The sequence below is a fragment of the Opisthocomus hoazin genome, chromosome Z (genome assembly GCF_030867145.1).
Source record: "Opisthocomus hoazin isolate bOpiHoa1 chromosome Z, bOpiHoa1.hap1, whole genome shotgun sequence".
Classification (NCBI taxonomy): Eukaryota; Metazoa; Chordata; class Aves; order Opisthocomiformes; family Opisthocomidae; genus Opisthocomus; species Opisthocomus hoazin.
The window spans coordinates 7,876,335-7,903,764 of record NC_134454.1 but is presented as its reverse complement, the minus strand read 5'-3'; the positions used below and the strand labels follow the sequence as shown (position 1 = coordinate 7,903,764).

The 27,430-nt window shown below is 41.7% G+C and overlaps 1 protein-coding gene across 1 annotated transcript in view; it reads right to left on the bottom strand.

Moving 5' to 3' along the window:
* The window catches only part of LOC104335218 (histone-arginine methyltransferase CARM1), a 71,138-nt gene that overhangs the window by 6,452 nt on the left and 37,256 nt on the right, over positions 1 to 27,430 (bottom strand). The window contains 4 exon segments of the mRNA XM_075411436.1: positions 376 to 456; positions 4,510 to 4,600; positions 6,991 to 7,168; positions 20,490 to 20,594. Of these exon segments, the coding sequence (XP_075267551.1) occupies positions 376 to 456; positions 4,510 to 4,600; positions 6,991 to 7,168; positions 20,490 to 20,594 (455 nt within the window).

Below are 27,430 nucleotides of genomic sequence, written 5' to 3'. Positions count from 1 at the left end.
CTACATTCTCATTTCCTTGAATTGGTGGATCAGAAAAGGAAAAAATCAAGGTCAAGTCGCTTGTTAAAGAGACTGGAAACACTGAGTGAAGCTATTTGCCTGTAAGGAAGACAGTTGTTCACATACTGTAACTTCCCAATGTGTGCATATCTCTAGACATTTGTTATTCATAGGAAACCCAGTAATATTACTTATCATAGTTCACGTTTGACAGCAGCTCTGTTGACACTCGCAGAGTTAGTTCCTGGCTCTCCACTCAACAGCCACAGATCTTTGTTAAACAAGGAGACTACTGTACCTGTAGGATTTTGTGGAGGGGATGAGATAGGGAGAGGGAAAAGCATAAAAAATAACTCCCAGACATACAAACCTACCACAATAGGTTGTTGGAAATACTCATCCACAGCTGCACTGCGCAGACCGGACAAGTTGACCCCATAAAAGCATTCTTGGTACCTAGAAACAGTAACACATAAAATGTTCAGGGAAAAATGTTTTTTCTGAGTTCCAACCAGAGCTGGGCACAATAACTGTAAATAGCAGATGAAGTGTGGCTGAGCACCTCTTTGCCTTTATCCTGTCTGTCACGAGATTTGCCAAGTTGCAGCCCTCCATACCTTACTTTACCTTCCCCACAGACATTCTATACAGCACTGAGGTGACATGATCCCATCAAATGGACATATGGAGACATTTCACACTATGCTTCTGAAACAATCCACACAGCAAGCAGAGAATAGGGAGAAGGGATGAGGCATTCTTCAGATACTTTTGTAATCTTAAACTATTCCAGAACTGGGGGCAGACCTTGTATAAATCAAAATAGTGATGAGGACACCTGTATTACAGTTATGTTTCTTTGTATTGACATTGAAGAGGAAAATAAAGGTCATCCTATACAAACTGAATAGGGTATTTTTATCTTACCAATTTATGCTGGTGTTCCCCAGTGCTCAGTTTTGGGGCCAGTCTTGTTTGATACCTTTACCAATGATCTGGATGAGGGGATTGAGTGGTCCCTCAGTAAGTTTGCAGATGACACCAAGTTGGGTGGGAGTGTCGATCTGCTTGAGCATAGGAAGGCTCTGCAGAGGGATCTGGACAGGCTGGATCGATGGGCTGAGGCCAACTGTATGAGGTTCAACAAGGCCAAGTGCCAGGTCCTGCACTTGGGTCACAACAACCCCAGGCAACGTTGCAGGCTTGGGGAGGAGTGGCTGGAAAGCTGCCTGGCGGAAAAGGACCTGGGGGTGTTGGTCGACAGCCGGCTGAACAGGAGCCAGCAGTGTGCCCAGGTGGCCAAGAAGGCCAACGGCATCCTGGCTTGGATCAGGAATGGTGTGGCCAGCAGGAGCAGGGAGGTGATCGTGCCCCTGTACTCAGCACTGGTGAGGCCGCACCTGGAGTGCTTTGTTCAGTTTTGGGTCTCTCACTACAAGAAGGACGTCAAGGTGCTGGAGCAGCCTTAATGATTCTATGATTATCACACTTTCAGGAACGATTACTGGTAAATACAAATTAATATGCAACTCTGAAGCACAACAGTAAGCCAATCTATAGGCCTGAAGAGAAACAAAACATACTTGCAGAGTTTCATAAGTATTATTACTGTACAGATCCAAGACAATAATTCTAAGTGTATGAGAAACATGTAGTTTTTCCTTTGTATAGTTAACAGGCTATGCTAGCTGCTGCATCTAATGTTAGAACACACAGCATGATTTTTGCATAGGATTTTGAAGGTTATTTAAAGTCCTGGTGCCTTTATAGATGAGAGTTTGAATTACAAATCTAGATATTTCTTTCAGTCCTTTGCTCAAGTACTACCATCCAAGTGCATCCAAAACCATATCCAATCTCTAGGACATAGGACATAGATTTAGCTAAATAGGAAAGGATTTATTACACAGAAAACACATCTTCTGTTCTGAGTAACAAAGCTGGACAATGAATGAAAGCTGTTTCTTGAGGCCTGCAATTTGAAGCTTAGTGAATCACAGGCTGTCACTAACTAGTTCCTGATGGTTTACTTCAGGTGTCCAAGAAAGCCCTGAGAAAGTCCTTTGTTTGAAATAGGTCTTCTATAGGTCTGGTTCTATCAGGATATCCAGAGTTTTTAATATTAAGAACATCAATGTGCTAGAGTAGTGCAGAAGGAGAACTACTGCACTCTCACTTAGAACATTTTGATCCCACATTTGCTTGAAGACATTAGAAGCACTAATTTCTTGGTCTTTAGAGCACTTCATAACATCTTGCCCAATCAATGCCCTGACCATACAGCCATCCGAAACTACAAATATGTCGACTGATAGGAGGACTGATACTATAGCCCTCTGCTCGGGTGACATCTCAAGACAGCAAGAAATTATATTGTAAGCACACTGACTATTTTGTTTAGGAATATGTCAGACAGAACCTGATAAACAAGGACTATCATCAAGGGTAATTGTGTGACATTTCTGTGGTTAGTTTGGTTGAAACATTCTCATAAAAAAATGGAAAGTAGGTAAGAAAAAGATCTGTCAATAATTGGAGACATCCTTCTGATAGGGGTGGAGGAAAGACTGCAGTATGTTGCAATTTAGATACCAGCCAGATCACTGTCATGATTACAAAGTATTACTACGGTCTGTAATAATAATGTCAACTACAAAAACATTCTCGGTGCAAAGAGAAATTATTTACTAATGCAGACTTGAAAAATTTATGCAATTCTCTGAAAGCCTTGCAGCGCTTGACAGGTAATTCAGCTTATTAAATTTATGCATGTAGAATATCTGGCATCAAATCATGCCTGCTGGATGCAGATGAAGTTCTCTTCTTTTTTTCAGAATACAGATGGTGTATTTGTGTTAACTATAAGAAACTAATGTAGCTGGGCTATTCAGTCGCAACTGTATAATTCTTGAACAACAAAAGGCAGCTGATTTTTTCCCACCACAAATAACAATACCACATACATCAGTGTTCATGGAGATACACACACACACACTGTATCTACTCCACAGGTATTCCACAGAGGTCTTACATTTATTACAAATGAAGGTGAAGCATCCCAAGGAGTCTGAAATGAAATGCTTTCATATTGGCAGTAACATCCAGTCCTGTATAGACCTGGAAAAAAGCGCTATATTTCTGCTTCAGACTACTAGGTATGTATCTATTTTATTTATTAAGTGATGAAGAATCTGCATCATGGCACAACATTGTAGTTCAGTCTTGAAATTTATAGTCTAATATGTATCATCGACATGTCATGTATATAAGCAAAAGTAACGCGATCTTTGGGAAGAGGGACCAGAATGACAGTTGAGATGAGAAAACTTATCAGAAGTTACTTCTACCTTCTTTTTTCAGTCTATTAACACAGAAGAATACTGTTGCAGTTTCTGTGATTCTAAATATACAATGCAAACATTTCATAACTGGCTCAACCTACACAGTGAGACAAAAGAGCACAAACTGACTATGTAATGTAACATTGCCAGCAAAGGATTCAGCATGTAAATCACTCAGTTTTCTTTCACTCCTTTAATTGCTACAGAAATAGTAACATTTTGTCATGGCTTTACTTCAGTGATAGCCAGAATAAATCTTCTAAGTATAAGCATTATACTGTAACCTGGGCATGGAAGAAAAGTTTGTCTTTAAGAAGCCAAAAAATAGGTTTGATGAAGACCACTTAATGTTCACATTCCACACTGCAAGCTGAAAGAACAGCTGAAAGACTGCATTTATAAACTTCCAGAAGATTTAAAAGTAGTTAACCCCGGAGTTCACAGTACCTTTTATCCAAAACCTTTCAATAATAATCTATAAATGGCTAATTTATAAATTAACTGATCTGTATCACCTGAAGGACTTGAGATGTTTAAAAATAAACCTGCCATTTGCTGAAATGGAATTATCTCAATTTCTCCTCATTAGAACATCACTTTAAATGTTTCCTCCTATATAGAGCACAGCAACAGCTCAACAGTGGATAGTAGCAGTAGGACACTCCAAAGCGAAAACCAGTACAACTTCTGGTTACAGCTGCATGAAAAATTTAGATGAACAGAAAGTAACTACCAAACTGGCAATTGTTCAGGACATGGGAATTAATACTTATTCTCTGTGAAGACTGCCAGGGAATCTTTCCTGTCCTCACACACCTGGGACTTCAGGCAATACAATGATCACCATCCACAGCATACTATGCTTTGGATTAGCAAATGAAACACTAGCATCTGATTCACAGCGAACTCTTTTTCTCACAACGGATGCTCCATGGAGTCAATTTCTCTTTCAAAAAGAGACTCAGTCAGCTCTAGCACTTCCTGAGAGATCCTCCAGACTTGCACAATAAACAGTATGACTGTAGGCCAGAGCAGAAGTGAACATGGAAAACATACAAGCATTCCCTTCCAGTTTTGACAGATAGTTTATGCTGAATCAAATAACTGAATTAATTTTTAACCTTTTATTAATCTTTGATAAGAATAAAATAACATAAATAATCGTTACCAAAAATTGGCTCTGGAGTAGTGTTCCATGTACAGCTGCGCATCAGAAAACGGAGCCAAATGAATGTCACTGTAAGTTGGGAACATCATTCCTAGTAAACAAAATACAATATAAATTAGAAAGGCAAGTGTTTAACAAGCATTTGGACAACACTCAAATACATGGTTTAATGTTAATGTTGCCCTGTGTGGAGTAAAGAATTGAACTCAACAATCCTCATGAGCCTCTTCCAGCTCAGGATATTCTGTGATTCTGTAGTCCCACAGACATCTCTACAGGAATGTCTTCACTAGCAAGAAACCACCATTTCAGAAGCAGCAATTGTCACTTCAGATATCTTAACATTTAGTTTCTTTAACATATGGGTTACTGAAATGTGAATATGCTAAAGCAGTTAGTAAAAAACCCAACCCAGAATAACTTTTAAAATAGACCAGAATACTTCATGAAGTCCTAATAATTTTATGGTCCTATATCAAATAGCTGAATTATTTAGCTTCCTTCAAATTAAGTGAAATGCTAGCTGTTAAATGCCTTCTCAACACTCTCCAGTGGAATTACAGCACCTTCTTTGCTTATAGCTAACTTAATAAACATAACATTTGTGTGAAGGATTTGCATTAAAGCTGAGACTCCATCTTGAATTAAATTGCTGGGTATGGTTTTGGTCAAATTTAGAAGAATTGCTGTTAATGAATGAAGTAGTTGTATGCACTTTGCTCTTAAGACTTTTATCCAGGAAACTCATAGCACTTCAGAATAAATATTGAATTTTTTACAAACACAAAAATGTATATTCAACTTTTTTTTTTAACGGATGCCAAAGTTGAGAAACATAATTTTATTTGCATGAAGTGGCAAATCAGTGACAGAGCAGGGAAAGAAATTCTGATCTAGTAGTTTAGAAGAATGCATTTTCATTCGGTTCTTGCACTCTAATGGTTCGGGAAACCAGGGGAATTACCTTCCATTATTTTCTGTGGACAGTGCATCATCAGACAGCCTAGCAGCTTAAATGAAAGCCCTTGCATTCTATTGTGCACATGTCAATGGAAGCAGGAGACAAAGCCTGGCAATTCTGAACTACATTTCAGCATACTTCTTCACCCTTTTTTAATCTGGCACAAAACACAATACACAGTTGAAGGGGAGGACAGGTAAACGAGGGGAGGGAAAGGAAACAGCTCTCCTCTTGTAAGTAGATCATGTAGGAAGAGTCCACAGGAATTTAAGTAAAGAACAACACCCACTCACAAAATAGACATGGTCTTTAAAACTGGCTGTGGGGAGAATATTAAGTTTGCAGAGAATTTGGGACAGAAAGTTTCCAAACCTAACTGATACCAAATATTAGCAACTTACTCAGAATGTCACAATTTCAGCTCACTTCTTAGACAACCGCTTAGTTTAATAATCACCACATATGGTGATTCATCCCCACTGTACAAGTGAGCAATCAGAAAGTTCAGCATGTATCTTTAAAAGCATTCACTCCTTTAAAACTGAAAATGAGCTGCCTACTGATCATCTTCGAGAAGCCCTGCTCTGAAACTGGGCCCTAAGAATCTAAGTGGGAGACTTAAGATCAGTGACTGACTTGAAAAATACTACCTGAATGTGCTTTGCAAGTTTGAAACAACTCAACAGCAATGTCATTAGCTCCCTGCATTGAGGCACAGATTCAGTCCATGCTTCAAAAACTTCCATGCTGCAGTAATGTTACTTGAGTAAGGTCTCTTTTAAAGAAGTCATTTAAAGAGAGAATTCATAGTTGATTTTCAGCAGTTCATGTAGAAAGATTTGTCATTCAGCAATTGGATGCTCAGATTTACCTGTCAAAGAAGATTCCCATGAGACCCTGGAACTTAAAGATTCCCTTCAAAACTCCTCCAGATACAGGAGGGATGGAGTACAGAGCACTCCATGCTGTGAATCTGTCACATGTCACTCAAAAGGTAACATCCGAGTATTAGAATAAGGTATTTGGGAGAAGTCCAATGAAAGGATGCCAAAACAATTTGAACTCCACTGTTTTCCCAAAGACAATATATTAGAGTTTTTCCACAAAAAAAAAAAGCTCATCCTGTTTGACCATTCTGCTCTCATCTACATTCCAATGTCTGGCAGCTGAGGCTAGCGTGCCATCATCTATTGTGATATGTTGCAACAGAGGTGCAATCATAGTGTATACATAGCAGCACAGTAAGATTAAAATGCAAGCAGAACTCAGCAGTGCAACAGCAGCACACTCAAAGGCTATTTCCACTGTGAAACAGCAAGAAGTCACAGCACAGTACAATAGCAATGGTGGCTGTATCGATATATTAATTCCCCTGGGCCCCATAGATGTTGGTGGTAGAGCTAGAACGAACATATGAAACCAGACAATCCTGGACTACCAATTCAAGTCTATTTTTCTTCTTTCAGAAGCTTTTAATCTTCCTTTCTCTATGCAGGGGGTAACTGTAGTGACACATTCACCATTTGACTTCAACCATTTTATGGAATGGAGGTAACTTTCCAACATCCTTTCATTGAACAGCATATAACCCATCGGTTCAGAAATTACCACATCAACATTCTCAGGAAGGGAGATCTCCTCAACTTTTCCAAACAGTACTGTGATCTTGTCAGAAAGGTTGTTGCTTCTCACCAACAGCTGGAGGAAAAACAAAAGCAGGAAGTATTGACTCCTTCGATTAGCAGAATTTATATCAGAGATTGTTAATTATCATTAAATCCCCTACAGTGTAAACAAACTACCTCAGTCTGTTAATCAGAATAAAATATAAATGTTACATATTTTTCCTTGCTACACCAAAATTTCTAAAGACTGGGGCTCACTGGAGCAAACTCAAAGAAATGTATTGTGTGGAATCAGCAAGTGACAGTACAAGTACTGTTGTCCTGTAGGAGATAACTGTAATCAATATGTACAAGAAAAAATATCTACCAGGAATGAGTGGATATTTTAATTCAATACAGAAGATCACAATGAAAGGATCTTCATAGTTCTCCAAAATTTTAAAAATACTGTGCTTGTGTGAATTATATAGTCATGAAGGGATGAAGAAACTCAAAAGCTGAAAAGCCTGCAGTGTGTCATTTCTAAGCATAAATGGAACACAGCACTATGTTCACATAAACACATTCAAATGGGCCAGTACATAGAGCCAGGATACTGGAGATTTATCCACTTCTGTATGCATAGTGAATCTCAGATCAAACCATTTAATGAACAGAAGAAATGGACCTAAAATTTTACGTTTGATACAGCAAGTAATTAAGGAAAAGAACAACATGTTTAAAGCCTCTGTATATCTACACATAGATGTGTATCCTATTTAGCTATACTGTACTCAGACATACAGTGAAGTATCTAAACCTCTTATGTTTAAGTAATGAGTAGAATCTGGATTCTTCTGGCACGAACTTATAAAGAAGCAATTATTTCACACCCATCTGAGGCATCTGCTGGGAGATTCCATACAATGAAGCATCTTTTGAAAAGCACAGTTCGAGATTTGTAATGATGTCAGAAGATACCAGGAAAAACAAGTATACACAATCCAGTAACTAATAGAAAACACTCCCTCATAGATGTACTTCTATTGATATAATTGTAACATCAATAGAAGTGCATAATTACTTCAGCAAACCTTTTTCAAAACAGACTGGGCCTTAGGAAACTGTGACAAAAATTATGACTCATTCTAACTAGAGAAAGAGACACTAAAGTTGTTATTAGCTAATTCAATGAAACGTGAATACGCTAAAGCAGTTAGTAAAAAACCCAACACTGAACCACTTATAGAACAGACCAGAATATTTCATAAAGTCCTAATAATATTATGGTCCTATATCAAATAGTTGAATTATTTAGCTTCCTTCAAATTAAGTGAAATGCTAGCTCTTAAATGCCTTCTCAACAATCTCCAGAGGAATTATAGCAGCTATTTTGCTTATAGCTAACCTAATAAATAAAACATCCATGTGAAGGATTTGCATTAAAGCTTGCATGAGTGATACAATTAATGATTTTCAGCCATGACCTGCCAATATAAACTACATGCTAATATGAGAATAAAAACTACTAAGCAAAACAAAAATCATTGTACACTAACATGCTATCAGCTAGGTAAATAACATTGCTGCTTCTTTTACTGACATGCGTTTGTATCTATTTCTAAGAACTGGTTGACAGATTTTGTTTTAAAAATTTAGACCAGAGACCACATGAACAGATTCATGATGTGATTTCATTCTGGAAATGAAATTACCATTTTCCTCACAGGTGAATTATGAATCTGAAAATAACCAAGTGTTGTATAACAGTTCGGCAGCAGCATGGGTGTACGAAGGCAAGCCTAAATCACTTCAGACCCTCACAGACTGCGACAGATAACTCACACAGTTGCCTAGAGGGCAGCAGACCATTACAGTATCTCTGTGACATGCAGTGAAGATGCTTATATTATGAAAATTTTTACTTTTACTGAGAATAGCAGCATCGAGACAAATAGAGAAGCTTTTTCATTGCTATTCTGTATTATTATTATTATTACACATCTTATAAAAAACCCACAAATATAATTTTTTTTTTGCTTTCCTACCCTTAGATACAGCAAAAACAAACAAAGAAAATTCAAAGAAACACTGTGAGTACTAATCCTCTTCTTCAGAGCGTAGCCATGACTTGGGAAAGCTAAAGTTTCCCATGCTCTTGGCCTTCTGAAGCTTAACACAGATAGAAACTGCATTTTTAAAAGGAATTTATCTGATGTCAGATTTTGGCTGCAGAGACTCAGGGAACAGAAACCTCTGCTTATTCACACAAGATTCTTCTCAGTCTCCCACCACTATGCTCTGACAGTGGTCTGAAGAATCAAGGCAATTCTGCATCTGCCAGAATCTAAGTCTGTGCACCAAGATTGTCAGGAAGCCAATGAATTCCAGTTTAAGCAAGTATTTTTACATGCATATCTAGACAGACTAGATTAAGACATTGATTTACTTCAGGGAGAAGATGTTATGTCTTGTCTTATGGTAGCCATTTTTTGGATTATTTTTACAGCTGTTTAATTAGAGTTAATTAACAGTTAATATCCAGCTGGACTGGTGGCAATGAAAAGCTAATTTTGAAAGTTTTAAACATTTAACTTTTAAAAATTATTTTTTAAACACAAAGATGATTTTTTTGAAAACTGACATTTACCATGCATTGACAAACTCTGATTAGAGTCACATGAACAGAAGCGAAAATCAATTAATTGACAAAACATCCTTGGAGAGCTGGTCTCCCACAAATGCCGTGCATCTGTTTTGTACAAGAGGAAGATTCTACAGAAGTAGCAGAAATAATTTACAACAGATACAGAACACAAGTGTATTATAACAAATGCATGTAAAGTGCTGTTAACTTTTACTCCCAGGCAATATTAGTCCAAATCTGAGATTTATAACTAACTAACTAAATAGCTAACTAACTAACTAAATAAATAAACCATTTTGAGGAGGCTATAACAGCTATAAACTAACTCTTTGTCCCAACTACCTCCGTCTTGTTTGAACTGACCTTACTTTTGACAGGATTATTAATTTACCTTTTTTAGCACTTTCATGAATGGAGGGTTTTAAATATAGCAAATTACTTCTGCCATTACCAATATGACTTTGCTGCTTGGGCAGGAATACTGGCCATGCCATTTAAAAGATATGCTTTAAACAAAGTATTTCTTCATCTCTCATACTGAAACCCCCCACCCATATCTTCATCTTGACAGCTTACTGTTTTTACTAATCTAAATTGAAGCTTCTTTTTTAAATACTAGCAATTTTTCTGCCTTAAAAAAAAAAATCTTTTTGGCAAATGAAGAGCAAGCACCTAACGGTGATGGCAGTAGAGCCACTTGACTTTGTGCCTTCGGGAATCAATAGCAAATCTGTGGCAAAAGGAGACAATGTATTGCAGTGGTACAGCTCTCCCCACCCCACCTGGCAACCTACATTGTGTTCTTGCCATTACTGCAAGAGCAGCGAGCTGGGACGACCTGGCACTTTCCTTGCCTTTGTACAAGCACAGTGAGTTGGGCTGATCAAGCACCCACTGACCGCACCTGGAACTCCTCCTGCCCAGATCATCCCTGTCTGGTGAATGTCAGAAATGGATGTTCTGGGAAGTACAGAATTGTATGGTTGCTGTCAAGATACCAGAATTACCTCACACGGATTGTGGCCAGGATGGAAATTTACTGATGCCTGAAGTCCACCATCTTGCAACCCTATAAACAGCAGTAGCAAGCGAAGCCCTTTGAGCTCTCCTGGACCGCAGCAGGCTCTACCCAGCATCTCCCTCTGAGTGGGACGCCTCTCAGGGCCTTCAAACTCTGAAGTTCCTTGGCTGAACTACAGGGATCCCTCACTTCTTAAGGCTTGACTCATGCCCACTGAGAAAAATTATTTGAAGTGAGCATTTTACTGAACTCAAGGGGAACTTTTAACAGGTACCTTTATCTGTCCAAACTGTCTGTGTGCATGGGTGAGTGTGAATTGATCATAATATCCTCACTTCGTAAAAGTTAAATTAACCAATGATTAATTACTACTAAATTCCTATGATTCCTACGATTTTTTCTCTCTCTCTAACTGTGAACAAGCCTTAAACTGCTGCTAGACATATCCTTTAGACATAAACCGTTGTGATCTGAGGCTAAGTCTGGATCCAGACGCATCTAGGCTCCTCTCTGAGATGGAGTTTAGAAAGCAAGGGGGTCCATTCCAAACCTTGTGACTCAATAGGAAGGTCTTCCTTACCCCTTACACCTTTCTTCAATCTCTGTATAAACTATTCTACCTCAATCCTACTCCAGTTTTGTATTCCATTCATTTAATAATGAATAGAGTGAACCTTGCCAATGAACACTGTTAAAGAAATTCTTATTAAAATAATTTCTTGCAAATACCTTTGATGGTGATTCTTTCAGCGACCTAACCACTCATTTGTGCCATGTATATATCTGAGTGCATGTGTTAACAATGTTTTCACTTCGTACACTCTATTTCATAAATTTCTGCAATCACCAAGTTATGGTCAGCACGATGTGTTTGAACAAAAGGAGTGAAGGGGGAAAAAATCCAGGAAAGAAAAAATTCCACTCAGTATCTCTTGTGATTCACTTGGATTTCAGAAGACTTTGAAAGCAGGGCAAGATTACAGTGATGGAGGATCGAACTGATACGTTAAAACAAAACGCAAACAGTTACATTCGTATCTGGTATATGCACTGACTTCAAATGAGTTGCATCGGTCTGCACCAGATGTGGCCATGTTGGCATTCTGGCAATTTGTTCCTTTATTTTTATCATGCAGCATTCGTCAAAATTAAATGCTTAAAAGTCTTCGGTAAAGCAGTAAGGGCCTGTCTGACAAAAAACAGATCAAAACTAATCTTGTAATACATACAGGTAAGCTGAAACTTCTCACTTGTATTTCTCCTCATGAAAGGTTCAGTTTTATATCCAGACACAGCAGATCTCTCACTTAATGAAACAGAGATGCAAAAAGAGGCCAAACTGTTCCAAAAGCCTGATAATCGATGTCATGGATCATACAAATCTACAGACAATTCAAGCCTTTTCCATACGACTTCCCTCAGAAACACCATGAAACACTATAAAATGTCATAAAGTGGTTTACATTTTGACACCAGGATCCATCCCTAATGATGGAAGTCTGATTTCTCTGGAGACCAAACAAAGCTCTGCAAAATTCCTCATGGAACAAAAACAAAACTCTGAGAGGAGAACCACGGACGTTGTCTACCTCGACTTCAGCAAGGCTTTTGACACTGTCTCCCATAACATCCTCCTAGGGAAGCTGAGGAAGTGTGGGCTGGATGAGTGGTCGGTGAAGTGGATAGAGAACTGGCTGAATGGCAGAACTCAGAGGGCTGTCATCAGCGGCGCTGAGTCTAGTTGGAGGCTGGTAATTAGTGGTGTCCCCCAGGGGTCAGTACTGGGCCCAGCCTTGTTCAACTTCTTCATCAACGACCTGGATGAAGAGTTAGAGTGTACCCTCAGCAAGTTTGCTGATGACACAGCACTGGGAGGAGTGGTAGATACACCTGGCAGGCTGTGCTGCCATTCAGCGTGACCTGGACAAGCTGGAGAGTTGGGCAGAGAGGAACCTGATGAGGTTCAACAAGGGCAAGTGCAGGGTCCTGCACCTGGGGAGGAACAACCCCATGCACCAGTACAGGCTTTGGGCTGACATGCTGGAGAGCAGCTCTGTGGAGAGGGACCTGGGTGTCCTGGTGGACGACAGGTTGACCATGAGCCAGCAGTGTGCCCTGGCTGCCACGAAGGCCAATGGGATCCTGGGGTGCATTAGGAGGAGTATGGCCAGCAGGTCGAGGGAGGTTCTCCTTCCCCTCTATACTCTGCCCTAGTGAGGCCCCATCTGGAGTACTCTGTCCAGTTCTGGGCTTCCCAGTTCAAGAAAGATGAGGAGCTACTGGAGAGAGGCCAGCAGAGGGTTATGAGGATGACGAGGGGACTGGAGCATCTCTCCTGTGAGGAAAGGGTGAGAGAGCTGGGCTTGTTCAGCCTGAAGAAGAGAAAGCTGCAAGGGGACCTCATAAATGCTTATCAATATCTGAAGGGTGGGTGTCAGGAGGATGGGGCCAAACTCTTTTCAGTGGTGCCCAGTGACAGGACAAGGGGCAATGGCACAAACTGAGGCACAGGAAGTTCCGTCTGAACATGAGGAAGAACTTCTTCCCTCTGAGGGTGACGGAGCAGTGGAACAGGCTGCCCAGGGAGGTTGTGGAGTCTCCTTCTCTGGAGATATTCAAGACCCGCCTGGACAAGGTCCTGTGCAACCTGCTGTAGGTGACCCTGCTTTGGCAGGGGATTTGGACTAGATGACCCACAGAGGTCCCTTCCAACCCCGAACATTCCGTGATTCTGTGATTATCGAATTTACTATCCACCAGTATCCTCAAGTCGTTCTCCACAAGGCTGCTATCAATCCAGTCATTCCCCAGTCTGTACTGATTTTGAGGACTGCGCCAACCCTGGTGCAGGATCTTGCACTTGGTCTTGTTGAACTTCATGATGTTGTCAAGGGCCTGCTCCTCAAGCCTGGGAAGGTTGCTCTGGATGGCATCCCTTCCTTCAAGTCTATCAACTGCACTACTCAGCTTGGTGTCACCTGCAAGCTTGCTGAGGGTGCACTTGATCTCACTGTCTATGTCACTGATGAAAATATTAAATAGTATTGGTCCCAGTACAGATCCTTGAGTCACACCACTCAATACATGTCTCCACTTGGACATTGAACCATTGACTGTAACTTTTTAGTTAGATAACATCCAGCCAATCCCTTATCCATCTAATAATCCATCTATCGAGCCCATATGTCTCCAATTGAGAGGTAAAAATATTGCAAGAAAACTTGCTTTCTGGGCTGGAGAAAGCTACTTGTAAAGCTCTGTACCTCTGTTATGTTGGTTCTGATGACTGTTTCACCAGATTCTCAGCAGCAAGTGCTGTGTGTTTTTGAAGTGACTACTTAGCATTTATACATCTGTATACAGCTTAACAGGTGAAATCCACAGTCCATCTTCCCTGAGACAGAAACTCAGGGTTTCTGCTCTCAGGTTTTTACACAGTTGCCTTTTGCAATGGCAACATATTGCAAACGTTTTATTTGCCTTTTTTTCACAGAATCATGGTTTGAGTTGGAAGGGACCTTTAAACGTGTTATGGTTTCAGCTGGGATAGAGTCAGTTTTCCTCCAGGTAGCTGCTGTGTTTTGGATTTAGTACAGGAAGAATGTTGGTAACACTGATGTTTTCACTTGTTGTAAGGAATCAAGGACTTCATGCAGTCTCCCATGTTCAGCTACCGAGTAGGTGTGCAGGAGGTGGGAGGGGGCACAGCCAGGCAGCCAGTCCAAGCTGGCCAGTGGAAATACTGCCTACCACAGATGTCTTGCTCACTTTACTAATGGGGATTGGCTGGGGGCAGGAATCTATCAGCTCTTCTCTCTTCCTTGAGTTCAAATCCTCTCTTATCCGGAAATTTGAACTTTTCCGGGAGTTCAGTCATTTTCAGGAGTTTTGCAAAATTTCTGCTTGGGGACTGACGGAAGATCAGTCAGTGGGTGATAAGGAAATTGTATTGTATATAGTTTGTTTTGCATATTTATTATTATCATTAGTAGTAGTAGTATATACTTTATTGTCTTGTTAAACTGTCTTTATTTCAAGCCATGAGATTCCCCTTTTGTCTATTTCTTCTCCCCATCCTGCTGGGGGCAGAAGGAGAGGGGTGAGCGGGTGGCTGTCAGGTCCTAGTTGCCAACTGCTGGGTTAAACCATGACAAAAAGTCATCTAGTCCAACTCCCCTGCAGTGAGCAGGGACATCTTCAACTAGATTAGGTTGCTGAGAGCCCCATCCAACCTGACCTTGAATGTGCCCAGGGATGGGGAAATATGTGGAATTATTAGTAAAATTAAGGTTTTACATCTGAAAATTAAAGTTTATATGAAAAATGTAGCATTGTTCATCCATTGAGGAAAAGCATAAAATCAAAAGGAACTCTGAGGATGGGACACAGCTGCAGCAGGCATGCGAGGAATCCACTAACACAGCGACTCCCTGCAACACACCATAGAGGATGGAGTAGAGTGGAGACTCCGTGGCCCTGCTCCGTGATGATAAAGCGGGAAGAAATGGTTCTCTAGAACTGATAAGCAGCTCATATGACCCCCTGAGCCAACAGGTTTTCGAAACCTTGCCAAAGTGCTATCCTTTTGTGAACTTTGCTCATTTTAATATCATTTTAATACCAAAACACACCTCCATCCCGAAGGCTACCCGCCTGCGAGGTGCGACCACCCCTCTTTGAGTCTGCGCCCTCGATTTTTTACCTTTAAACGTGAAGCGAGAGAATTTTACACCAATCATGATAAAAGGTGTGTATGACTACAGTCACTCAAACTCCACCTTAAAGGTAAAAAGGATATAAAAATAGCCAGGGAAATGGGGTTTTTCGGAGGAGAAGAAGATAACACCGTGAGCAAGTCAAGGGAAACTCCACCTCAGACTGCCTCCGACAGCCGGGATCGGCCGACGGGCTGAGCCTTGCTTCTCCCCCCCTTGGGACGCCTGGGGTGAGACTCAAACTAAGCGCTTTTCTCGAGAATCTTAGAAATCTCTCTAGAGAATTACTCCCTAATGTTTATAGCCAGGCTGTATTATTTATAACCTTTTAACGCATTTTATACTTAATAACGTCATATTTGCCTGTGCTTTCTTGCAGACAGTCACTATCACCGGCAACTCAATTTGTTGGACAAATAAAACTGCACTGTTTAAGTAGCCAGTCGTCACAGTTTCTCACTGAACATGACCGAACCCTAGAGTGCCGCCGTGCCAGTTCATGAGCACGACTGGACGGAAGGTGCAGACCGCTATGGGTGTATCCAGAATCGTGGTAGTTAAATATACACATTAAACACGACTGGACTGGTAGTGGTAAATTGGATTTCACTCAGAACTTAAACCTAGCCGCACCTAGCCTCTCACTCCAGTGAGGAGAGTTAGAAAGCAAGGGGATTTATTTTCTGCCAAATTCCTCCATCCCTTATAACGCAACAGGTATCTACCACCTTTCTGGGCAACCCGTTCCAGTGTTTCACCACCCTCATTGTAAAATTCTTCCTTATATCTAAACTGAATCTACTGTCCTTTAGATTTTAGTGCTCCTTATCACCATATCATACAAACCCCATCACACAGCATCTGAGATACCAGCTGAGACAGCAGACAACTTACCACATAATTAAATACAGTTAAAGCCTTTTAATCTAAATAACAGAAAACACAGACAGGTGCAGTGTATTTGTTTATTGCACAGAAGATAGTAATGTGCACAGAAGTATCACCTAAACACTACATAGGAAATAACTGCAAACATAATGGTGCTTGAGACAGAATATTTCCAAAACTGCCCCTAGTGCACTTCATATGCTTTTCTAAATTCCTGTATGTGCTTTGCAGGCAAACTGTGTCCACCCATACATAAACACCCTCGCAGGACTCCTAACAGTCCACTCAAAGTTAATTGTCTTTCATTAAACTGATTTGTTCATGTTTGGCTATTGCAACAGATAAATATCAGTCTTACATGTAACAACTCACTGTTCATGTCCCATATCATGACAGAGAAGAATTTCATCAGAAGTAATTATTTTTGCTTTTAATGATCCCATTGCTAGCTGACCTCCACAATACAATCACATTTTCCTCATGCATAGTAGCTCTTTCTGTTTATCCAAGTGCTCTACACACATGTTTTTTCCAGTCTGTTAAAGTTAATGTTTCCCCTTCTTCCTAGATAAGCTGCTTAGGAACACATTTCCTGTTTAGAGAAAACAACAACCAGCACCAGTCACTTTCACCCTTATTTCTTCTGCTCCCCACCATTTTTTTGGCAAAGGATTCTCTGCAATAGCGAAATTAGCAGATTGAGATTGCTCTCATCTCACATCTCATGCACACACCACCGAAGAGCACCGGCTATCATTCACTCTACACAGTTTCCTCTCTATTACAAACAGGTTTGTTAGGCAAAATCTGTTCCAAGTTTCTTTCTCTACCATGGACTGCACGTAGCAGGAGCCAGCTGCCAGCAGTTGTATATCCAAAACATGGAGTCACAGCACAGAAGAAAAACTAGTGCAGAGTCATGATAAAGGTTCACAGGGTTTCTCTCTCTGTTGAAGTTTTTGAAACAGGAAAAAAAGATAGCAGGTAAGCCTTGGATACACAAATGCCAGGCAGAAACTGTTGTCTGTGTTAGTAAAAAAACAATATCCAACAGGTAGACCTGACACGAAAGTTAACAAAAGGTGACAATAATATTCAGAATTCCTTTGAATGCTATTTTTTCCAGTGTAGGGAAAAAGCAATGTATTGGAGGGGGGGATAAATATTACAGGCCTCGGACTGTAATAATGAGTTGCATCTTAAAATGATATATATTATGAATTAATCTTCTGTTGTGATTTTTAGTTTAAATGCAAATGAACCCTGTCTAGTGTAAACCTGTATGAGCTTTAGTGGAATTATGTCAAACGTATAGACAACCATAACAAAGAGGTTCAGGTCTATCTAGCTTTCCCGAACAGCTTAATGAGGCCATGGAACAAAAGAGAAAGGCAAGCACGTTGCAAACCAATGAAAAAGCTACCCAACTACTACACAGGACACAGTGGCACAGACATGTGATATTCTCCAGTGAATATCTAAAATACATGACTGACTAAGCAACAGCTAGTATGTTGCCTAATACAGCAGCTGCTACGAATTTTTCCTCCAACACACTTTTCAAATATTCTACCATTGCACATCTGTACACAGTTATCACCACTGTCAAATAGACATCTGATACCTGGTAACTGCATTGTAGTGCTAAATTTTTAATATAATTCTTTCAAAATAAACCTCTAACCATAAAGAGGAATTTACTGTAAACCCAACAAATCTCTCAGTAAAAAGCATTACAGCATTAATTTGCATTGTTTGAACATAATTTCCCTTCAGTCAGTAGTTCATTGTATTGGTTTCAAGTGTTTTGTATTAAAATAGAAAATGTAAAAAAAAGGAACAAGACTCATTAATCTCACATTCAACACATATCTGAAATAGATGAAAAATACAATAAATCCATACAGAAATGAGAGAAGAAATGGATGGAAAGTAATAATCTTCTCATAATCCAGATACTTTATGAACCATACTAATGAAATCCCACTGTGGAATATTGAGAGATCAGAAATAGTATACCTAAGGCTAAGCACCTTTATACTGAATAAACTTAAATTCTTAAAACATATTATGTGTTAATAGATCAGCTATTCTGCAGTACTTTTCACAAGAAATTATGACTATAGACGTCTTTCGTATTTTTTACGGAAACTGAGTCCCATTTGGAGAAGCAGGAGCAGGATATCTATGAATTATCAAACGGAGACTGACATTTTAGCCAGTATTCCCCAGTATCTACAGCTGCTTAAGGTTCTTTACTCCTCTTTATCAATGATAGTTTTGAGCAGTTTAGCATTTCATCTACCCAACGAGAAAAGCAATTCAATTTCTAAAACCAATGGATTAATGCTATTTCTTCACCAATAAGTTACCAGATATATTATCTTTACATTGCATCAAAAAATACACAATACTTGATACACTATAGGTGCAGCATGTGCCATTTCACAACTAGTGATTTTGCTTGCTTCTGACTGGAGCCAATGTCAAATCTGTGACCAAAAGGTTAAAAAACCCCATAATTATATTCACTACTACACATGATACTACTACTAGCAAAAGCAAGTTCTCTTTTGCTCTTTTTGTTATGCTTTCATAAATAAAAATTCTATCATGAAACAAAGATATTGTGCAAAATTATATGTTTACAAAATCCTGTGTGAAATAAGAACCACCCTCCACCCTTCCCTCTAAGAAACATCTTCTATATGTTAGTATTTTTAATGCTTTTGATAGGTCTGACAAAATGACAGACATCAGTAAAAAATTCTCTTTAATCATGAAGAATCTTTCTAATTATTAAAATTATAAGAAAACAGAAATGTTCTTTCAGTACATGTATGCTAAGTTGGACTAGCACATCCTCACCAATTCCAGAAGTAAGACACACATAATAAGAAAACATTTGCCAACAGCAACACAAACAAGGCAGAAGTAGAAAATGATTGTATGAAACAATTTTTCTCAACACATAAATTAATGCAAAATGTATACAGGGAAATTATGGAGTTCTGTATTTAAGCTGGAATGAAAAATATGAAGGATTTATACCTTAACTACTTCTATTTGGAGAGAAATAAAAATGTCAAATATCCGCATCTTTTCTTAAACAGATTATCTCAATTTCCAATTGCAATGCATTTTCTTCACAGTGTTGCAGTTGGTGTTCGCCAGCCTTCACCAAAAGCAAGGCTGGATTGCTGCGTCAGAACATATGGGAGGAACTTCCACTGAACCACTGCAGGCTCCTTGTACAGACTTGGAGGAACTATGGACCACCGATGTTGCTCATGAACATTTACATTCTAGATCAGTAAAGCAAAAAGAAAAATTTACATCTAGATACTGCAAACTTTTTCTAGGTATGTGATGAAAAATCCTCCATTTCACCACTTTTCACACTCTTCCACATTAAAACTATTTTTAAAACAGCTAGAGGTGATCAGTGGTGACAAAATTTGTAATGATAATGCTTGCACTTCTCCCCACACATTCTGACGTTCACCTAAATAAGCAGAGACTGTGAGAAAAAACATGGAGATTTTTGCTGTTGCTGGTATTTGAGATTAGCACTTTTTAGGAATTGAACTGCTCCTAAGGTATTTAGTTACCAATACCACTTTGAGTGCTTAAATTTTTTTTTAATCATATGAGAACGCTTAGTAAAAACAATGCCTGAGAAATACCTTTTAAAACTAAGTGTATTCTTCAGAAATGTCCTTTTTGAACCCTAAGAACACAGCTCCATAAGAAGTTTGAAAGACCTATCTGATCACACTTAGCAGGAAACTAGCTCACCTGTCTAAGCACACAGATGTCCAAGAGTCTTAGGAAAAAAACACCCTAATGTTTTTGCACAGAACCCATGAAAACAATATCTGGGTTTTTTTTCCCTCTGAAAGTAAAATATTTAATCACAGTATAACTGTTCGCTGTTCATCACAGAAACAACAATCATACGGTTTACTTATCTGACACATAAGATCATCTTCAAAATTACTGTCCAAAAAGTGTTGCTCATTAGAGACCTGACTTAGAAAAACTACACTGAAGTCTTCAGCATTAGCTTTTCTGAGGCACAGTTCTAGATTTCTTAACATTTTCACTCTACACCATTCTAATACTTGGCTCAGGTGAAAAACACTTCTGCATATTTTGAACTGGCTTCAACTGCATAGACTTTTCTCGCTCCAGCCTGCGCTGCAAAAAATGAAAGGATTCTTGATCCGCAGCCAACTTCTAGGCCCACCTTGAAAACAAAAGACAGAACAAAAGAAAGAAAAAAATCAAAAAGTCACTTCCTGACACCTCTTTTAAATAACTAAATTTTCATAGCTGTACCCTGCATTTAGTAAGACTAGCATTATGCAAAAATATTACTAATTTCACTTGAAAAAGTGAAAAGGCTTGTTAATGAAGAGTTTTAATTCCCTTAATCTTTATTTTAGCAGCAACAGCATATTTTTTAAAGACTGCAAATTATTTTCATGTGTAAATACATGGTTACGGTTTGGAGGAAATAGATTTTTGTAACAAAGTGTCTTCAGGAGAAAAATTTGAAAAACAAGCATAGTCTGAATACACTGGGGAGGGAGGGAGGGAAGGAAGATACGACAATAATAATTCTTTGAAGGACTGCAGAACTGTGTCTTTCTGAAAGAAAAATCACCCTGTGATGTGGAAGTATCTTGGATAAAACCAAACTGTGTGACTTTGTTCAAACATTGGTTCTGCTTTCTGACCTTAGTATTAGACGTTGAATTGCACTGCTTGATGTGGTGTCTCTCAAAGGCCCTCAGTTAAACAAAAATCCCAAAGCCTCCTTTTCTCCATCAGTCAGGTGGCTTATTTGCTGCAAGCCAAAATGTTGACTGAAATATTTCAAAGAGTCCAAAAATTTGTTTCAATGTATAGTGTAATGCAAAGCCAGTGACTGCTGCAATGGTCTAGACAAGCCTCTAGCTCCTAGGTTCGTTCTGTTGTCCAGGTCACTCAACGCTGCTGCAGAGGTGGAAGCACATGGAAAGAGAGCCTAACCACTGCAGAAACGGTTAAGATGATGTGACTGATGTGATCTTTGACGCAAAGCCTACTTTCATACTGCCCAACAGAATTAGGCTAATACCAGTACCTTGCTTCCCCAAATTTTTAATACCAGCTTTGAGAAAAATCTTACAAAACAGCTCGCCAGTCGCGTTCCTCCTATGGGTTTGTGCTTGACTGAAAATAAGAAGCGACAGTTTTCCTGTCCCTGTGGCTGAAATTCTCATTAAATTTTGATCCAAAATACCAAATTCACAAGCCCGTTAGGTGATTTAAGCCACTTCGAACTGGAACCTCCTAAGATTTCACAGCACTTCAACCATGAAACTGAGCTACAGCCCTGATCCAGTCTCAAGAGACAAGAGTGGACAATCTTGAATATAATACACATTCAGAGCAATACTGCAGCTTAGTATACCACCAGCTATCCCTGTTCTTTATTGCTTCTCTGCTCAAACTTCCCATATGATGCGCATTGCTTACCAGCCTTTAAAAACACAAAGAGAAAATTCTGGGTATTCAAACAGAATAGTTTTGACAGAAGAATAATCCCCCTAGAATGAGGGGCACATTCCACTCCCCAAAAGTTAGTCTACATGACATTTACGATATGTATGAAAGAATGCAGTCTAACACACATGGTTTGATTATGTTGTAGATAATACAAACCTGTGTTACAAAATCACTTCACTGCAAAATAAATTAACATTGCTTCTGATACTGCACATAGTCTCCAGTTTGATGTAGAAGCCAGCACCTTGCCTTTAATAATTATCTTTCCTAGTGAAAGATTTAATTAAGCTCATTGTTTGTGTAATAAATGACTGGTGATCAGTTTTTGATTATATACTTTGGCAGGTGTTAGAATATGCTCCTATACCCAGAAGAACCAACTTTTCAGAACAGCAAGTGACAGTAAGTATCGGCTACGTAAGTAGGGAGGGAGACAAGGACAAGTCAAGGCCAATTTAAGCGAATCATAGGTCTGCCAGAAGGTTTGGTAGGCTATTTCTCAGTACCCAATGGGAACCACAAATACAATAATGCTTTCTCTCTGCATACATGGAAAGTGTAACGAAGAGTCAACTGCTCAAGTTCAACATAAAAAATCCAATAGAGTAGTACAGCTTTTTTCACCAGACCTAATTTTGATGCTATTTCTTACATTACACCTGTGTCTACATCAACATCAAGCTGCATTGGAATATTTTTTTCTGGATTATTTAGTAAGACTAACTCTAGTCTGATTTTCTTCTAGCTTAGTCCAGTTCAATTTCATCCAAAATTAATCCAGCTTGCTTACTCTGAGACCACTCCACTATGTAAACTGAAGCATCCTGAGTGGCCATGATAGAAATGCACTTCAGAAGCTCACTCCTGACCCACAGTAAAACGCTAATGAAGACACAAATGAGCGCAGCAAACTGAAGCAGCTGACACAGAGGCAGCATTTGTCCAGTGATTAGTGAAACAAGGGAAAAAGGGGCTCAGAAATCATATGTGACACAGTATGGGCATTGCTGGAGGCTGCACAACAAGCCATAGGCATGCCCTATGAGACCTGCTAGGTCAACAGCCCTTGGCACGCCAGAGACCTTGATCTAAGAGAGAACATGTAAGGGAGGATACTGCTGTGTGGGTGCTGGGCTGCATGGAATGGCTGATGGCTCTCCCTGAGGCTGGGATCGGTGGTGACCTCTGGGGGAGGTGGGCTCTGGCTGGGGAGAGCCACCAGGTATGAAGCAATGGGTTGAGAGGAGCAGACTGTGAACCACCGGGAAGGGTGGACAGGAGACAGTCAGGATCTTCTTCACAGACACTTTTCAGAGGCAAAAGCCCTGAGCATCAACACCTGGCTGTGCAGTTGGTATCATAGACAGAAATTCAGCTTTTATGAGTGCAGTACCTTCCTGAGGAATGAACACTGCCTGGGAGAGATAGGACCACCTAAAAAAGTGGGGCAAGAGAATTATAGAATCATAGAATCATAGGTTGGAAAAGACCTCAAAGATCATCAAGTCCAACCATCTGCACAACACCACCATGCCCACTAAACCATATCCTGAAGTGCCGTATCTACACGTTTTTTAAACACCTCCAGGGACGGTGACTCAACCACCTCCCTGTGCAGACTATTCCAATGTCTGACCACTCTTTCAGTAAAGAAAGTTTTCCTAATATCTAATCTAAACCTCAGCTATTGCTTCTCATCCTATCGCTAGTTACCTGGGAGAAGAGACCAACACCTGCCTCACTACAGCCTCCTTTCAGGCAGTTGTAGAGAGTGTTAAGGTCCCCCCTCAGCCTCCTCTTCTCCAGACTGAACAGCCCCAGTTCCCTCAGTCGCTCCTTGCAAGACTTGTTCTCCAGACCCCTCACCAGCCTCGCTGCCCTTCTCTGGACACGCTCCGGCACCTCAACATCTTTCTTGTAGTGAGGGGCCCAAAACCAAACACAGTACTCCAGGTGCGGCCTCACCAGTGCCAAGTAGAGGGACACGATCCCCTCCCTGCTCCTGCTGGCCACACTATTCCTGATCCAAGCCAGGATGCCGTTGGCCTTCTTGGCCACCTGGGCACACTGCTGGCTCATGTTCAGCTGGCTGTCGACCAACACCCCAAGGTCCTTTTCCGCTGTGCAGTTTTCCAGCCACTAGTTTGCCTCGGCCCATCGATCCAGTCTGTCCAGATCCCTCTGCAGAGCCTTCCTGTCCTCAAGCAGATCGACACTCCCAACCAGCCTGGTGTCATCTGCAAACTTACTGAGGGAGCACTCAATCCTCTCATCCAGATCACTGATGAAGATGTCAAACAAGACCGGACCCAATACTGAGCCCTGGGGAACGCCACTCGTGTCCGGCCGCCAGCTGGATTTAACTCCATTCACCACCACGCTCTGCGCTCGGCCATTCAGCCAGTTCTTTGTCCAGCGAAGAGTACACCCATCCAAATCATGGGCAGCTAGTTTCTCCAGGAGGATGTTGTGGGGAACAGGGTCAAAGGCTTTACTAAAGTCCAGGTAGATGACATCCACAGCCTTTTCTTTGTCCACTAGGTGGGTCACCTGGTCATAGAAGGAGATCAGGTCGGTCAAGCATGACCTGCCTTTCATGAACCCATGCTGGCTGGGTCTGATCCCCTGGTTGTCCTTCACGTGCGCGGTGAGCGCATTCAGGATGAATCACTCCATCATCTTACCTGGCACCAAGGTCAGGCTGACAGGCCTGTAGTTCCCGGGATCCTCCTCCTTCCAGCCCTTCTTGTAGATGGGTGTTACGCTGGTGATCCTCCAGTCATGTGGGACCTCCCCTGTTAGCCAGGACCGCTGATAGAGTATGTAGAGTGGCTTGGCCAGCAGCTCTGCCAATTCCCTCAGCACTCTTGGGTGGATCCCGTGTGGCCCCATAGACTTGCAAGTGTCCAGGTTGCGTAGCAGGTTGTTAACTGCTTCCTCCTGGATCATGGGAGGTTTGTTCCACTCCCCTTCCCTATCTTGCAGCACCGGGGGCTGACTACTGTGGGAGTAACCAGTCTGACTATTAAAGACTGAGGCGAAGAAGGCATTAAGTACCTCAGCCTTTTCCTCACCCTTGTTGGCAATATTCCCCCCTGCATCCAATAAGGGATGGAGATTCTCCTTGTCCCTCTTTTTGTTGTTCATGTATTTGTAAAAACATTTTTTGTTGTCCCTGACAACAGTGGCCAGCCTGAGTTCTAGCTGGGCTTTTGCCTTTTGAATTTCCCCTCTGCACACCTAAGGAGACTCCTGTACTCCTCTTGAATCACCTGCCCTTTCTTCCATAGGTAACAGACCCTCCTTTGTTTCCTGAGTCCCAGCAAGAGCTCCCTGTTCAGCCAGGCCCGTCGTCTTCCCCGTCGGTTCATCTTGCGGCACATGGGGACAGCCTGCTCCTGTGCCTTTAAGACTTCTTCCTTGAAGAATGTCCAGCCTGCCTGGACCCCTTTGCCCTTCAGCACTCTCTCCCAGGGGACCCTCGCAACCAGCGTCCTGAACAGGCCAAAGTCTGCCCTCCGAAAGTCCATGGTGGTGGTTTTGCTGGCCCCCCTCTTAACTTCACCTCGAACCGAGAACTCTATCATTTCATGGTCACTAAGCCCAAGACAGCCTCCGACCACCACATCTCTCACCAGTCCTTCTCTGTTAGTAAACAGCAGGTCAAGTGGGGCACCTCCCCTAGTAGGCTCACTTACCAGCTGTGTCAGGAAGTTATCTTCCACACAGGAGCCTCCTGGACTGTTTCCTCTCTGCTGTGTTGTATTTCCAACAGATGTCCAGTAAGATAAAGTCCCCCACGAGAACAAGGGCTAGTGATTGTGAGACTTCTGCCAGCCTCTTGTAGAAAACTTCATGTGCCTCTTCATCTTGGTTGGGTGGTCTATAACAGACCCCCAACCCCCAGCAGGATGTCTGCCATGTTGTATTTCCCCCTCATCTTTACCCACAAGCATTCAACCTTGTCATTACAACCGTTGCGCTCTATACAATTGAAGCAGTCCCTAACACACAGCACCAGCCCGCCACCTCTCTTTCCTCGCCTGTCCCTTCTGAAGAGCTTATAGCCATCCATCTCAGTGCTCCAGTTGTGAGAGTCATCCCACCACGTTTCTGTGATGCTGATCAAGTCATAGCCGTCCTGCTCTAAAATGGCTTCCAGCTCCTCCTGTTTATTGCCCGTGCTATGTGCATTGGTGTAGATGCACTTGAGCTGGGCTGTCGATCTCACCCCCAACACTGGCACGCCAAGCCTGGGCTTATCCCTAGTGAGCTGGGCGATGTCCCCTTCCCCCTTCAAACCAAGTTTAAAGCCCTCTAGGTGAGCCCTGCCAGCTCATGAGCAAGAATCCTTTTTCCCCTTTGAGACAGCTGGACTCTGTCTGTCACCAGCAGGCCCGGTGCTGTGTACACCTCCCCATGACCAAAGAAACCAAAATTCCACTGATGGCACCAGTCCCTGAGCCACCTGTTAACCAGGTGAGTTTTCCTGCCCCTTTCAGTGCTGTTCCCTGCCACTGATGGGACTGAGGAAAACACCACCTGCGCCCCTGATCCCTCAACCAGTCACCCCAGTGCCCTGAAGTCCCTTTTGATGGCCTTAGGACTTCTCTCTGCTATCTCATCCCCGCCAACCTGCATTACCAAGAGGGGGTAGTAATCAGAAGGCCGCACCAGACCAGGGAGTTTCTTCGCAACATCCCTAACCCGGGTCCCAGGGAGGCAGCAGACTTCCCTGTGGGATGGGTCCGGTCGGCAGATCGGGCCCTCTGTTCCCCTCAGAAGGGAATCACCCATGACAATCACCCTCCTTTTTTTCTTAGCTGAGGCAGTCGTAATACGTGGGGCTGACTGACTCGTCCTGGGCAACCCCCTGGATGGAGCTTCATCTACACCCACATCCTCTGTGACCGGTCCCTCACATTCCAGAGCCCCGTATCTGTTGCTTAAGGGCAACTGGGGAGGTGAGGGAGGCCAGGAGGGGATTTGCCTGCTGCCCCAAGCAGGAACCCGTTTCCATTTCCCGCTGTCTCTTAGGTCCCCTCCTCGCGCTTGGTGGCAAGAGTGTAGGGGGTCCTCTGCTTCTCGTGGAGCCACCTCCTGCTGCCTTGGCTGCAGGGATGGCAGGGAGCGGCTCCACCAGTCGATCTCCCTCTCACACTCCCTGATATTCCTTAACCTCTCCACTTCGTCCTTCAGCTCTGCCACCACGCTGAGCAGATCATTCACTTGCTCGCACCCAACACGGCTGCTGTCTCTGCTGTCCTCCGGTACGAGTGCCAGGCTCAGACACTCCTTGCAGCCAGAGACCTGGACACCTGTGTGTTTGTGTGGGACCTCCGTCTGGGTCCCCACGCTCCTTCTGGCAACAGCCTTCCCGCGGGTGGAAACCATAGCTAGAATGTCTCCTGGGAATGCAATGTCCACTAGTTGAGTTGCCAGAGAGAAGAGAAGTGAAGGCATGAGAGGGAGTGTTCAGGAGACAGCACAATGCAGGATCCTCATGCACCCCTTGTAAAAACAACACGA